The sequence below is a fragment of the Peromyscus leucopus genome, chromosome 12, assembly GCF_004664715.2.
Source record: "Peromyscus leucopus breed LL Stock chromosome 12, UCI_PerLeu_2.1, whole genome shotgun sequence".
Taxonomy (NCBI): domain Eukaryota; kingdom Metazoa; phylum Chordata; class Mammalia; order Rodentia; family Cricetidae; genus Peromyscus; species Peromyscus leucopus.
In genome coordinates this window covers 57,652,654-57,667,482 of record NC_051073.1, presented here as the reverse complement: position 1 = coordinate 57,667,482, position 14,829 = coordinate 57,652,654, and the positions used below count along the sequence as shown (strand labels likewise).

At 43.7% G+C, this 14,829-nt stretch overlaps 1 protein-coding gene across 2 annotated transcripts; it reads left to right on the top strand.

Annotated features, from left to right (window-relative positions):
• Window positions 1-7,533: 7,533 nt before the first annotated feature.
• On the top strand, window positions 7,534-13,101 carry LOC114701484 (cytochrome c oxidase copper chaperone). 2 transcript variants are annotated; one of them, XM_037209760.1, is made up of 3 exons: window positions 7,534-7,750; window positions 9,808-9,919; window positions 12,964-13,101. In XM_037209760.1, exons 1-2 carry the CDS (start codon window positions 7,644-7,646, stop codon window positions 9,890-9,892), a joined length of 192 nt encoding a protein of 63 aa, XP_037065655.1. In that variant the 5' UTR covers window positions 7,534-7,643; the 3' UTR covers window positions 9,893-9,919; window positions 12,964-13,101. The 2 variants fall into 2 exon arrangements, with proteins under 2 accessions (XP_037065655.1, XP_028737422.1); XM_028881589.2 differs by having other exon boundaries at window positions 7,535-7,750; window positions 9,808-9,896.
• Window positions 13,102-14,829: the final 1,728 nt, after the last annotated feature.

Genomic DNA, 14,829 nt, shown 5'->3' with positions numbered 1-14,829 from the left:
CTGTTATCACGGCTAAGAAAGTTAATACTAATTCTTTTGTTTAATCATGTAGTACACATTCAAATTTACGTGGTTGACTCAAAGAAAGATGTTATTGTTGGTTTGTCTCATTAAAGATTTTTTTTAAGTCCTCATTTGGTCTAGAACAGTGTTTCTGGCATTTTGTAATTTAAAAAACTTTCTTAAACCAACATGGCTATCCTGAATACAGATCATAAAATAAATGCTGGATTCTTTTTCTTTCTTTTTTTTTTTTTTTTTTCAGATCCTGCTCAAGTTTATTTGTAAAAACAGCATGGGGTCCTGATCATCGGCAAATAGTGTGTAGGTGTGTCACACCAGTCCATCTGTCTGGCAGACAGAAGGCCCTTTTCGATGGGGCCTTCACAGGGGCCTGGGCACCTTTGGGAGTCTGAGCTGGAGCTGAAGCCTCTGCCTTGGTTTGAGCCTTGGGCTTTGGTTGGCAGAGCCTACGACCCTTGGCCATGCAGCTTCTAATCCGCTTCCTGAGCTTGGGGTGAGCAACTAAAGCAGGATGACTGAGCTTGCAGCTGGGGCCCTTTGGCATCTTGGGCTTCACCACCTTGGGCTTCACAAGGGCCTTGGTGGCCTCTGCACGCGCACTCACTGCCTTTGCGTTGTTGGCCTGCATCTTCTTCAGGCCTTTCTTGTGCTTCTTGGCAAAGCGCATGTTCCTCAGGAACTTGGGGTCCACCCCCTTAAGAGATTCGTATCTTTGTGACCGGGGTTGTGTGTAGCATGGTTCTTGGACTTGGCCGTGTTGGAACGGTAACCGGCGGCTCCCATGGATTATTTTTCTTATGCATTAAAATCAGAGACATGAGCAGGGTGTGCTAGACTTTAATCCCCCTGAGGCAGGTGTACTCTGTGAGTTTAGAGCCATAACGCTTTATTGTTTTTAAGTGTTGCTGCTCTGGCTGTATGCATTTCCACATATCTGATACTCTAATTAGCTTGAACTTCACAGCTTTTAAAATAATATTTTGCTTTAGGTCATATTTTGGGGAACCTGTTGAATTTTTTTTTTCCTTCTGAATTTTGGTTCATGGACTCACAACTGTAGAAATGAGGGAATTTTCCCGGACCAAGAACTTAAGGTAATAATTCAACACTTCTCTCCATTTTTGGATCTATTCCACACAGTCTATAGACATAGACATGTTTATCTTCAGATAATTAACCGACCTGTGGTAAAGTCCTAAGGTGACCCCCAGGACCCTGGGCCCTTGGGATTTGTGCTCTGGTAGGCGTATCCAGCCTTGTGACATTGCAACATGATGTTGTCATTTCTCTCTGAAAAGGTCACACTCTAGCAACTCACAATTGAGTTTTTTTTTTTTTTTAAAGCCCAAAAAGGTCTTCATGGTGGGTCCTCCGCAGGTTAAGATGCTTGCCAGACAACCTGAGTTTGACCCCCAGAATTCACATAAAGGTAGAAGGATAGAACCAGCTCCACAGAGCTGTCCTGACCCCACATGCTCGCACAGCAAGGGCCTCCCCCCAATCACATACACGGTGCTAATAAAACACTTTTAAAAAAATTCAGTGGTTTAAGCAAGTTCAGATTAGGATGCCTTCATCACTGTCCTGGGCTGGTGCTCATGGGTTTGAGTTGAGCATGCCTCAGAGTGCTGTATGAGACCTGCTCCTTTAGTATTAGCACTTGTCTTAACCAAAAGGTTCTGCGAACCATGGTGGGAAATCAGTGGCTATGTGATTGATTCTTTTGCAGAGACCTTTAATATTCATTTTGCTCTCTCTTCATTAGGGATTTTTGAGTGACCACGCTGGGAAACCTCCCATTGCAAAGAACTTGCAAATGGCCTCCAGGAGCTGAGGTGGCCTCCAACTGACAACCAGAAAGAGGCCAAAGCCCTCACCCCCAAAATAGCAAGAAACCGAATTTTTCTAATACCTGAAGTGAGACTGGGAACATACTCATCTTCACTGGAACCTCAGATAAAATAGAAACCTCTGCCAGTCTTAATTGCAATCTAGTAAAATCCTGAAGCTGTGCCCCGACTCCTGGCCTATAGAAACAGTGAGGTGACGAATGTCTGCTACCTTTAAGCTGTGATAATAATGTTACATAGATGTCCTGGCGCCATGGGGCTGTTAAGTGCACGTGACTTAAACAACAGACACTCATTTCTCACAAGGCATCTAGAATGTCTAACATAAGGAAGGTGCAAGTCAGTTTTGTTCCTGATAAGTGCTACCTCCTTGTTCTGTTCTGTTCTCATATGACATCATCGAGGGGGACAGTGACAAGTCTCTTCTTTTTTTTTTTTTTTTTTTTTTTTTGGTTTTTCGAGACAGGGTTTCTCTGTGTAGCTTTGCGCCTTTCCTGGAACTCGCTTTGGAGACCAGGCTGGCCTCGAACTCACAGAGATCCGCCTGGCTCTGCCTCCCGAGTGCTGGGATTAAAGGCGTGCGCCACCACCGCCCGGCTAAGTCTCTTCTTATAAGGGTCCAAATTCCATCACGGAGCCTCCATCCTATGACTTCAGTGCCCTTAAGTACCACGGTGGAGCCTAGGGCTTCATTTGGGCAGGACATAAACATTCCATCCATAGTAAACAATAAATGGCTAATGGACGGCCTTCATGAAGTTAGGTTCTAGTCATTTAGTTGCATAAAAGAAACTCCAGTACTGAAAAGAGATGCTTGTTAATGAAATTTAGTTAAAAGGAAAGATTTGATCATGTTGAGAGAACTCTCCACAGGGGTTAATTTCCATTGTGTCTTGCAAGGCAGAGAGGGCTCTGTCTGTCCTTGTCCCTTTGAGTAGGAGATAATGTTGGGTGATAGAGGCAGCATTGCCCTTTAAGCAGAAGCGTGTGTGTGTGTGTGTGTGTGTGTGTGTGTGTGTGTGATGGTGGTGGTGGTGGTGACATTTTTATTTCTCTTCATTACAAATGTTGTATTCCTACAAATACCCAATACCCGTGTGGCTATCATTTGGTCTTCTTCACATCACCCCTGGGATATGGGCTTCTGGAACCTGGTATAAAGATGCTAATGCTCTGTGTTGCTGCTTCTGCTTCTGCTGCTGTTACTAATAAACTGTCCCTTCTTTGTGACCCAGTAGTTTGATGGCTTCTACCATCACTTTTGAACTGGCCTGCAAATAAGGTAAAAACTCGGTCTTTTCAGGGAAATCAGAAATCAGAGAATATTGTATAGTATGTATTTCCCCAGGGAAATTGGAACGCTTTTTTTTCCTTCAGAGGCAGACATGAAAATATTATGTAAAACTACTTAGTTCTGAAAGCAACACAGAGGCTGGTTATTAAATCGACTGATGAGAATGTAGGCCTTGTAATTCTCCACTCTCAACACACGGTGTCGCTCCTACTCTGCCAGCTGCAACCACCCACCCCTTCTTGGGTGACGTCATCGAATTTAGGCATGGTAGGCATAGGACATCTTTATCACTGAAGAACTTTAAATAGTAATTCATGCCGGGTGGTGGTGGCGCATGCCTATAATCCCAGCACTCAGGAGGCAGAGGTAGGCAGATCTCTGTGAGTTCAAGGCCAGCCTGGTCTACAGAGTGAGTTCCAGGGCAGCCAGGGGCTACCCAGAGAAACCCTGTCTTGAAAACTAAAAAAAGAAAAAGGGAAAAAAAAGTAATTCCTTAGTTGTTGGCTGTGTTAGTGGCTCTGTCATCCCACTCACAGAACTGCTAGTTGGTGCCACCTAACTCTGCTCAAGTCACTATTTCAAGCTTGTCACCTATTAATTTAGTAATTGTAAAACAACAGTCAAGAGTTAAGAAGGGTAAATTGCTAGTTAAAATAAAAATTAAGGAGCAATAACTGGATATAAAAAGTATTAAACTTCTTCTAACTAATCTTATCTTTTCTTAGTCTCCATATGTTAACCTATTTTCAAGTTTTAAATTTTTGGTGTGTGTGTGTGTGTGCCACAGTGTATGTATGGAGTTGTTTATCTCATGCCGCCAACTTAGTCCTGGGGACTGAACTCAGGTCATCAGGCTTGGTGGCTAGCATCTTTACCCACTGAGTTATATCTCAGGCCCTTCAGTTTAATAACCTAATTACAGCTCTTCTTGGGGGAAATCCGTTATTGATGTTTTTCTTGGGATTAAATAGGAAACAATAATTGGGCATGTTTTATATTCTTAATCTCCATTTAATATAAAACAAACCATCTTAATTTACAAGCATGTAGGCTGAGAAAGAAAAGTAAAGCTTGGGCCGGGCGGTGGTGGCGCACGCCTTTAATCCCAGTACTCGGGAGGCAGAGGCAGGTGGATCTCTGTGAGTTCGAGGCCAGCCTGGTCTCCAAAGCGAGTTCCAGGAAAGGCGCAAAGCTACACAGAGAAACCCTGTCTCGAAAAACCAAAAAAAAAAAAAAAAAACAAAAAAAGAAAAGTAAAGCTTAATGCATACTCATTCATAAAAGGTAAAAGGAAAAATAACCCATTTGTATAAGTTAGTGATAGCATCCTAAATCAAGAGTTAAGTAGCTGAGTACAAGTTAGTAAATATTTCCATTTTGAAAAGAGATCTCTTGTTTGTTTTTTAAACGTGATCATGCTTTGAGACCTAGGTTGGACTTGAACCTAGTATACAGCTCAGGTGTGGGAGTCCAGCTGGGAGACCGGTTCCCACATTTTACCCAGGGTGCTCCTGAGGAGTGAGGGATAACAAATTTAGATAGAAAGATAGAGGAGAGAGAAATAGATAGAAACATGGGATAGCCTCAGGAGGGCCTGGATCCTAATCCACTGGCCCCTTCTGTCTCTTCTAAAGGGCTTTTTATAGGAATGCCAAAAGGTGGAGCAAGACCTCCTCCCAGCACAGCCAAGTGCAGACCCTTCCAATCACCTGGTAACCATGCACATGGTCAAGCAATCCTCTAATGCAGCCCTGCTGGGTAAAGCAAGCTCAGATCTCATTAGGAAACCTTTGTGGGCCTCCACACTCATGCTGTGGCCTTAAACTCTGCATTCTCCTGTTGCAGCCTCCCAAGGGCTGGAATTATAAGTTCATTCCACCATTCCCAGTTTGCTTTTTATTTTGTGCATGAGCAGGAGGCTATTCTACCTCGAAGAAGCAACTATTATAGGTCATGGTGTTCAGAAGACAGCCAAGGGGTTATTACGGGCTCAGACACATCAATCTAGAGAAAGCAAGGGCAGAAGATTGCTCTGTCTGGGGGCCTGCTGCTAACTAAGGATGCCACACAGAGAACTGTTGTGGTCAGTCAACACCAATTCCACTTCAAAATACAGCTCTTACATCAAAGGGGTGAGAGGCAGTTTATTCTGGAGACAAATAGGAATGGCCATGGTGTGGGAACACAGATTCACAACTCCCCAAATTCCACCTGTCAATATGGTAATAGTCTCATGTAGTTTTATAGTAAAGGAACCAAGGAAATCGTAAATCAAGCCACTTCCCAAATACGGTGCTAAAAACATTAGGCAGACGGGTCACAGGAGAGTGAGGGAATCTCATATATAGCCTCAGACAGTATCTGATTGTATTCTCAGCCTTTTGGTTGGTGGGAACTAGAGGGTCTGTTTGTACATCCCAAAGGATTTACCTAATACTCACCAAGATATTAGGTCACGTACAGAACGGAGCTATAAAGGCCACTAAGGGGGCTAAAGCTACTCCAAGACAATCTGGCTGTGGACGAGCAACATGCCACCCTCACTTCATCATTAAACTGGTAACCAATTGATCAGCCTTGCAGGAAGTTCAGAGTAAGGTGTGGTTCATTCCAGGAACTTTCTTTCACAAAGGGAAAAATGGTATGAAAAATTATCAGTTACAAAAAAGTTTCGGTTCTTCTTTCCCCCCCTGCTTTGGCCTACAAATTATATCAAACTCTATCCTCTTAATCCCATAAAATTTCCAGTTCTCTCTTTTTCTTCTTTGCTCATTTATTATACTCAAAAAATGCAGTAGCACAAGTAAATACAGGTCAGTGGTTGTAAAATGAAAGCTACTTTGATTTGAGGTACATGGCCTAGGAGAGTAAATGAAATATGGGGAGGGGGAGCCTCAGGAACTATGTAACCCTCAACAAATTCCATGTGCTTCTGAATCTCAATTTGTTAGGAAGATTAAATGACTCTCAAACTTAGCACTCTACAGCTATTATGCTGAAGATTATCTTGTTCCGACTCAAATCTAAGAAATGCCAGGAAAAAGTATTTTTAATTTTATTAATTGGTGTAGTGACAAATATATGATTGGACAATTTCTACTAAAACCAGTTGGGGACTGAAGACCTGTAACTCGGTTGGCAGAGTGCTTGCCTAGCATTAGGAAAACCCTTACAAACCAGGCATGGATGGCACATACTTGTAATGCCAACCCTTTCTGATCGGTTCAGGGTCATCCAGCTTAAGGCAGAGACCTTGTCTATAAATACTTGTGTTTTAAACAATAAGCCCCGCCCCCAGCTCAAAGCTAGTTTAAGGAAGTCATTCAAACTCGTGCCCAGTACCATCTTAGTGAACGTCCTTATAGCAAGAATGGCCAAGTTGAAGCCATGGAGCTTCACTGAGGGTTTAACATTTTAACCAATTACCTTCTTATTCACCAACACACACACACACACACACACACACACACACACACAGAAAGAGAGAGAGAGAGAGAGAGAGAGAGAGAGAGAGTTGAAACTAGACAAAAAAAGCTTCACATTCTCTTTCATAACTACTGTGTCAAGAAATGTTAGCTGAAGATTTAGTGTATATGCCGGAGAGGAATAGGAATTAGGGGACCTTTGTCCCCAACATCTGCAGATTGTACAGCATGATGGGGGAAGAGAAGGAAGAAGGGAGGTCACGAAATGCCCCAGGACCTGTACTCAAAGGAACTGAATTTCACTAATGGTTTCTCTCATGGTGCTCAGGAAGTCATTTTGCTTTCTTGGGCTACAGTTTCAACATCCATGGAGGGACTGAGAGGCCTTTCAGCTGTCTCCCCATGCTCCATCTTTGCAAGGCCTGCCCAAGCACACTTTAAAACTATGGGTGAAATAAGTACGCCAGATTAGATGGAGAAAAGGCATCAACTCAAAAAAAAAGAGGAAAGCTGGGAATGGGAAAGGAGGTCTTCCCAAGGGAAGAGCACACTAATTGGTTGTTCAGTGCTGAAAGGTCAATCCTTAAAACATACATACAGGTAGCATTATACTGAACTGAAGAGGTTATATTTAGGAATATATATGTATACATTTATATATGTGTATATATCTATATATATGCATGCAATAACAATTAGTTAAAAAAAGAGGTCATAAATTTGAAGGACAGCGGGGAAGGGGTATGGATATGTGAGGGTTTATAGGGAGAAAAGAGAAAGGGAAAATGTCGCAATTAAATTGCAATCTCAAAAATAACACTCCGGGTGACCTTTTAACCTTTGCGCCTGCGCTGAAGCCATGCCCTTGGGTCAATGCCCTCGGTCCCGCTTCTTTTGCGCACGCGCAGCTCGGGGCTCGCTTCCGTTCGGAGAGAGGCGGGACTTCCTGTTCTCTTTAGCGTGCCTGCGGAAGTGGGTGCCGGCAGCTCGGGTTGGCCGCCGCTTGGGGTCTTTGCGCGTGTGCGCTCGTTGCTGCTCTCGGCTGGAAAGATGCCGGGTCTGGCCGCCGCCAGCCCTGCCCCGCCTGAGGCTCAGGAGAAGAAGCCGCTGAAGCCTTGCTGCGCCTGCCCGGAGACCAAGAAGGCGCGCGATGCGTGGTCAGTGCGCAGCCGGGGAGGGACGGCCGGTCGGGCTTCCGCAGCCTCGGCTCCGCTCTGCTCCCTGGCACTCCAGAGTTAAGGGGACCCATAGTTTCGCAGTCACCCTGTTCCCTGAGCGCGCACCTCGGTCTCCGGGGTAACGGGAGAGGGCAAGAGGTCAGGTTGGCCCCGAGGTTCTCGTCCTTCATTCCTTGCTACAGTGCCCTTTAACCTTCTTAGGTCCAGATATATAGAAGTGCGTCAAGATGGTGTTTGACTTAACGGAACTTAATATGCGGGGATCTGTCAACAGCCATTCCTATAGCACTTAGCTATGGTAAATGTAGCAAGACCAGAGTGTAAAATTTTCAGGTGATTTCTAAGAATTTTTCCAAAGCGTTGAGCGTATAGTTGGACACAGGATGCATTTCTGTAGGGATCCCTTTCCCCCTTTTAAAGGGCCGAAGGCTAAAAAGCAGCCTGTCTGGGGCTGGAGAGATGGCTCTGTTTTAAGAGAACTGGTTGCCCTTCCACAGCACCTGGCTTCAGTTCCCAACACCCACCCGATTAGCTAACCAGCGTCTTCAACTCCAGTCCCAGAGGAGTCCGACGACCTCTTATGGCTCTTGTGGGCACTGCATACACATGGTGTACAGACAAACACGTAGGCAAAACAACCATACGCATAAAATAAAAACAAATTAAAGAAAAAAACAACCCTGTGTACAATATAGGTGACATTAATGTTTATCTTATCAAGTCACAAAAGGTTTTGTTTTTTCCTCACTTTTATGAAGTCTCAATTCTAGATCTCATTAGCAGTCCTCAGATAATGTGAATATGCATCTCCGTCTGTTTCTCCCACCAAAGCAGAAAAGTAATAGTAGAAAGATATGGGTGCTCATGCCTGGGGAGCACCCGTTATTCATTATTGGGGAGACCAAAGCAGGAGGATTGCCACTGTTCAAGTCTAGCCTGAGCAACAGAGTGAGACTATGTTTTAAAAAACATACCACGAAAGAGAAATTATCCGTTGGTATAGTAAGATAGTTAAGTGAACCTTAGTTATTATCACTACTTTGCAAGCCATACTGTAAATGGAGAATTTAAAGATGGGTCTGATACCGAGGTTCCTGCAATGGTAATGCGTGCTTCTGGAAACTTTGGGAAATGTGACGTCAAGATTAAGAGCTTAGAAATACAGGCAGACCTTGAACCCTGATCCTCCAATTTGATGACCTTGTGCAAGGTACTTAACATGTCTGCCTCCTGTGTGTGTGTAATGAGTCCAATAAATGGACTAATCCAGCATTTCTGTAAGGTGTCTATTATATGGAACTCACCGTCAGTCCCACCCAGTCTCTCATTTGCTGGTAAGGATTAGTAGTAGGCCCTGTTCCCCAACTCCTTTTGAGACAGGGTCTTGACATGTAGCCCAGGCTGGCCTCCGACTTAGGTTCCTCCTGCCTCAGCTTCCCAAATGTGATTTCAGGCATGTGTCAGTACATTCTAGCTCTTATGGCTACTTCATAGGTTTTTATCAATGAAATGCCAGTTAATCTTTCAAAGAAGGATTCATCTTACGGCTCCTGGCTACCAGATCTTTTTTGCTGTTTATGTTGTTGGGTGTTTAATGATTACAAGTAGGTTTAAGTGTGTTTGAATGTAAGGAGAAACAGGAAGTTAATTCCTGTGTGATAATAAGGCCCCAAAGTGAAGTGCTTCCCTCTTCCCTCCGTCTAATGTAACTATTCAATTGATTTCATTATAAATAAGTTTATTATTCCTTGGGTATAGACTAAAGACATCGTTTGCTACACATAATTATTTCATCTAGTTAGAACCTTCCCCAAACAACGACAAAAACAAACCTCAAAACCTTAGTTGTGTGGAACATCTTTGTGGGCGTGGAACTGTCGTAAGATCAAACAGGGCACAGGAGCCACGCTCTTCGGTGTAGTAGGGTTTTGTTTGTAACTTCAGCCACCTTCTGATACCCACAGTCTCGCTCCCCTGCACGGTCATATATTCTGTGCTTTCTGTCTGTTAGGTAACCAGTGCCTTTCATTTTACAGCATCATTGAGAAAGGAGAAGAACACTGTGGACATCTCATCGAGGCCCACAAAGAGTGCATGAGAGCCCTGGGGTTTAAGATATGACAGGGTGAGTCAACTGTATTGCTTCAGGTTTGTGTCTTACTTTACAGAGGTGGCTACGGGGCAGCATTCTCTCTGGAAGGTAGCTTGCCTGGTTAATCCAAGAGTGTTTAAATAGTGCTTTAAAAGTAGCTTTTCAGTTGCTAGTATGGGGCAGTAAATGATGGCGTTTGAGAGCAGCCAGTAAATCTGAGACAATATGAAGCTTTTGAGAACTGTCTTGATAAGAGCCTTTGGAGTTACATCAGGGTCAGAGAGGCCCACAGCTGTGGGAAGTTCAAGTACCCTGTTGTATTCCAGTTGCTGTCTCCAAGTCTCATTAGAGGGGCTTTTCCTCCATGCCCCGTGTGAAGTAGTGCCCCTTCCCTGCTGCTGTTCCAGCCATGTCCAGTAGGCCTTTCTATGATGGTAGAGGTAGATGGTAACCACATTCTCCAGTGTGGTAACCACTAGCCCTGTGTAGCTATTAAGCACTTGAATTGGGCCTAATGAGGCCGGGGAACTGAATTCTTAATTTAGAACAAGGTTAATAGTTGTTCTGTGGCTAGCAGCTACTCTTGTCTTTACAGTTACCACCTGTATGCCGAGCATCTTCTTACAGTGATCATTCTGCCTCCTAGCTAGGATGTACGTTCTGGGAAGCATCTGGTTTCACTCCCAGCCTATCCCTAGCACCAAGACCACTCCCTGGCACACAGTAGATGCCGATTAGGGTATCATTGATCAAATGAATGAGTGAATGAATGGGGACATTAATGGTGGTTCAGTGTGGCAGGATTCCTGAGCTGGGCTCAGCAGGATCGGAACTGGAACCTCAGCCTCCAGGCAAACATTCTGTTTGTGCAGTCCTCACGTCACATCTCCCCGCCACCTCTGATTTAGTGACGGCAGAGAGATAGCAAGGCCACATTCTAGTTTAATAGTAGCGGAGAGGTAGTTTCTTCCTCTTTCCCTCCCTTCGGAATTTCACCCATGACTCCTCATGGTCTTTGAAGTATAGAAAGGAGATAAATACCCCCTCCCCGATAAGAAGTGTGACTGGAGGAGAGGAGTGTTTGAAGATACAGGCCCCGACGTCTGTCATGGCTTTCTTCATGTTCTAGCTCTTTCTACTCAGTTATTTTAAGCTCTGCCTAGAGCTTCATGGGGATTGGAGGCTCAGTGAAGGGTAGTGGTGGGATGACATTTTTTGTATTCTCCAAACAGAGGCACTCTGGGTTTTACTCGTACACTTCATGAGCTTTTATTGCCAGCTCGCTCATTTTTAGGACTGTACGTTTCCTTAATCTTAGTCCTGAGACTTATAAGGAATACTAATGAAAAGGATGTGTGGCTGGAATGCATGGGAACACATACCTCAGAACCAAGCCTCTGCCCATAGTAAACTCCAGCACAGCCACCTGCCCTGCTCTGAGGCGAGCCTGATTAAATTGGTGTGTCTCTTAGACTGCTAATATGGTAGACCATATTTTCTGAGAACCTCTTCGGAGGAAAAATACTTCCCAAACTTAGGTTGTTCCAGCAGTGGTCATGAAAGGTCCCTAGTTCAAACCCTCCATAGATCTTAATCGGAGCTGTCTCACAGCAGATGGGATAAATGTTACCCTCTCCATGCTCCATCTCCAAGTTCTCTACATCAGCCACTGGTTCTCACCTCGAAAACACTTAAGGAACACTTTCCAGAATTCACCTGCTGACTCTAACTCTCAAATGATTTTCCAGTCCTTTACATCCATCTGCTAATGCTATAGAAACAGAGAATATGCTAAATATGAAGTGTCTCAAGACTTAAGGGTAGCAAAAAGAGACTCAGAAACTATAAAGAAAAAATAGATATTATGGCAGTGAGTGTAGACAGTCTTCAATCTTACACCTTCCTCTTACTGAGAGAGAAGGTTGACAAATCTAGCACCTAACGAGAGATACCAGGAAGTGGGTGGTTCTTACCTTCCTGTGTTTAAGGGTCAGAAGAAACATGGAAAACCTGCTAAAATCCAATTAAAGTAATGATGATGCTATTTGTTTGTTTAATTGAACTTTATTTTATACCTATATTTTTTACAAAAGTATTTCAAGATAATGCATTACAGGGATCATTTGTAACACTCAAACTTAAAAACAAGACAAAGCACCTATTAAGACCCTCTGAAATGCCAAAATCAAAAGACAGTCCCGCTTACCAGGGACTCTCCACCCAGAGAAGAACCAGGAGTTTATTTATATCCTCTTTCACAGTCAGCCCCGCTGATAGGTAGCAGTACCAAAGAAGTAAGGGTGCGACAGGCCGTCGAAATGGTGCATAGCTCCGTTTCTGCTGCTTTTTCCTGCTCAGACCTTTGCTCAAGGGCATTGTTCTTCCTTCAAGCTCTTTAGGAAAAAGGGAATTTAGGTTGTCTGTATGTTGGTGAGGCTTGTTTCCTGTCTAAGTCAAACAGAGGGAACAAGTCTAGGAAGTTCTTGATTTAGACTTCAGTATTGGCTGCCTAGTAGCCACCTTTTCAATGCTACTCTCCATCTTCTTGCATAGGGACTAGGGCGGGCGTGGGTCAGGGGTCATGGCGAGAAGCCTGACTGGAGACTAGGCCAGCAGCGCTGTCCTCTGCCGCTCTCCCCCTGGATCTTCGCTGTGGACCTAGAGACTTCTCTTGACTTGCCCTTGGGTCAAGGAGGACTACCCACAGGAACTGTGTACTGAACTGACCTTCCTCCCGACTTGAACGTGGACTGTTGCCAGAAGCTCTTGGATCAGCAGAGACTTGCAGGTCTCTTCTATTTAATGTTAAAAGTACAGTGCCTTGGCCTGTTTTAAAAGGTACTTTTAAGAAAAATAGTGTTTTTACCTCACAAAAGCTTCTAAAGATTAGTTATTGTAATGAACAGTTTCAGGGGTAGTGTTAGTTTCTAAACTAGAATTTTTATAAAGCAATCTTTATTTCATGACTGGTTTAGAAGGATTGTGACCGTTATTTAGTATTTCAGGGAAGCATTTATTGCTGATGGTCTTAAGTCCCTAAATCCCTGATTCTGATTTGATGTTTGAACTCTGAATTTCTAAAATAAAATCTTTTCTGTAGGTGGCCTACTTTGTGAATGAATAATCCCTGAAGAATGAAGAAGATGAAATATTTTGGAAGTTCTTTGCTGAACTTTGATAAGTGGATAAAGTATTTATAATTTATTAAAAAACAAAAGGAAAGAAAATGTGGAAAACAGTCTCTGTTGTTTCTTTTTCTGTTCCTCACACACCCGCGTAACTTTGTGTTCGGTTTCATTTTTCTCTTACAATGTATAGCAGCAACTCTTGTGCTTTGAGTTTCTTTTGAGTTATTGGGACATCACGGGATTAGTTATTGTTAGGAGAAAGCAGATTCTTCTCTCAAGAAGTAAAATCTTGGAATATGGAACTAGGAATGAACATCTTTTACTGTTCAGAGTGATGTCACAGCCACATCATCTCAGTCAAGACTCGCGGTTGACCGTATTTTGCCTTTTAGTGCATTGAGTTGAAAATCTCAAATGCCGGCTGGAGATTCAGCTTAGTGGCTGAGAACTTGTCTGGTGTACATACCTCAGACAAACGAAAACCTCAGAAACAAAAGGTGCTGAGGGATATCACTAAGGAGTATTTAATCTTCATGTGTGGTGGGGTGGCGAGGTTGAATCCTTCATAGAGTAAAAGAGCTCAGTCAGGTCCGAACTCCGACTGACCTAACTCATGGGTTAAGGGTGTGGCTTTTTCCCTCTTTTCCCCGGTTTGTTCTGGTCGTAGTCATTGTGTTGGGGATTGGACCTGGGGCCTGAGGCAAGTGACGTAAATGTTCTGTCGTTAAGCTTTATCCCAGCCCTGTGTTTGCTGTTTATAGTGTGGTTGAGACAGGCGCTCACTAAGTTGCCTAGGCTAGACCTGGACCATACTCTGAGCCCTTGAACTTGGAATCCTCTTGCTTTAACCTCTGGCTTTGAAGGATGACAGACAGGGTTTAGCCACCGGCCACGTGCTGTCGGTAAGTCTCAGTGTCTGAGTCTGCTTTCTCGTCTGAAAAGAAACACTAGCTAACTTAAGGTTTGTCAGTACTGACGTCACTGTAATCACCTGGCCACCGCCGTGTAGTGTTACTAGAATTCTCTAATTCTTGATTCGTTAGTCATAGTTTTACTTAACATTCATTTGGATAGAGCACTTTTAATAAATGCTGTATAGTTTGCTCAGACTGCTCACACACACCCTAGACTACAAAGTGGAAGACAGGTCTACAACCCCGTCAGCCAATGCTAAGCTTTACATAAACTGTTGCAGATACCCTCTGTATTTACATTTGGGGAGAGGTGGGACAGGGTCTTTCCTTATAGCCCAGATAGCCTTGAACTTGGGCTCTTTCCTCTGCTTCCTGCATCCTGGAGTTAGAGGCATGTGCAGTCATACTCTGCATTATAGAAAAAGATGTATTTTTCTTTTACGTGTCTGAGCGTTTTCCTGTGTGTATGTATGTCTGTACCACATGTGTACTGGTGCCCTCAGAGGCCTGAAGGTATCAGAGCCCCTGGGACTGGAGTTACAGATGTGAGCTGTTATGTGGCTGCTGGGAACCAGACATGGTTGCTTTGTAAGAACAGCAAGCACTCTTAACTGCTGAGCTATCTTTCCAGCCCTGGTTATACATATTTTAAAGTGGAAATAAGACTTTTTTATTTTCTAAGTGTGCTCCTATTTACTAATGAGATTGTAATATCTCTTCCCCTTAATATTTTGCACTCAGTTAGTTAGATGTATGAATTCATTCTGTAGCTTACTGTAACGTAACCAGAATGTTGTATCTGGCGTGTGTGTGTGTGTGTGTGTGTGTGTGTGTGTGTGTGTGAGAGAGAGAGAGAGAGAGAGAGAGAGAGAGAGAGAGAGAGAGAGAGAGATATGCTGTGGTGTTGGCTGGTTTTTATGGTCA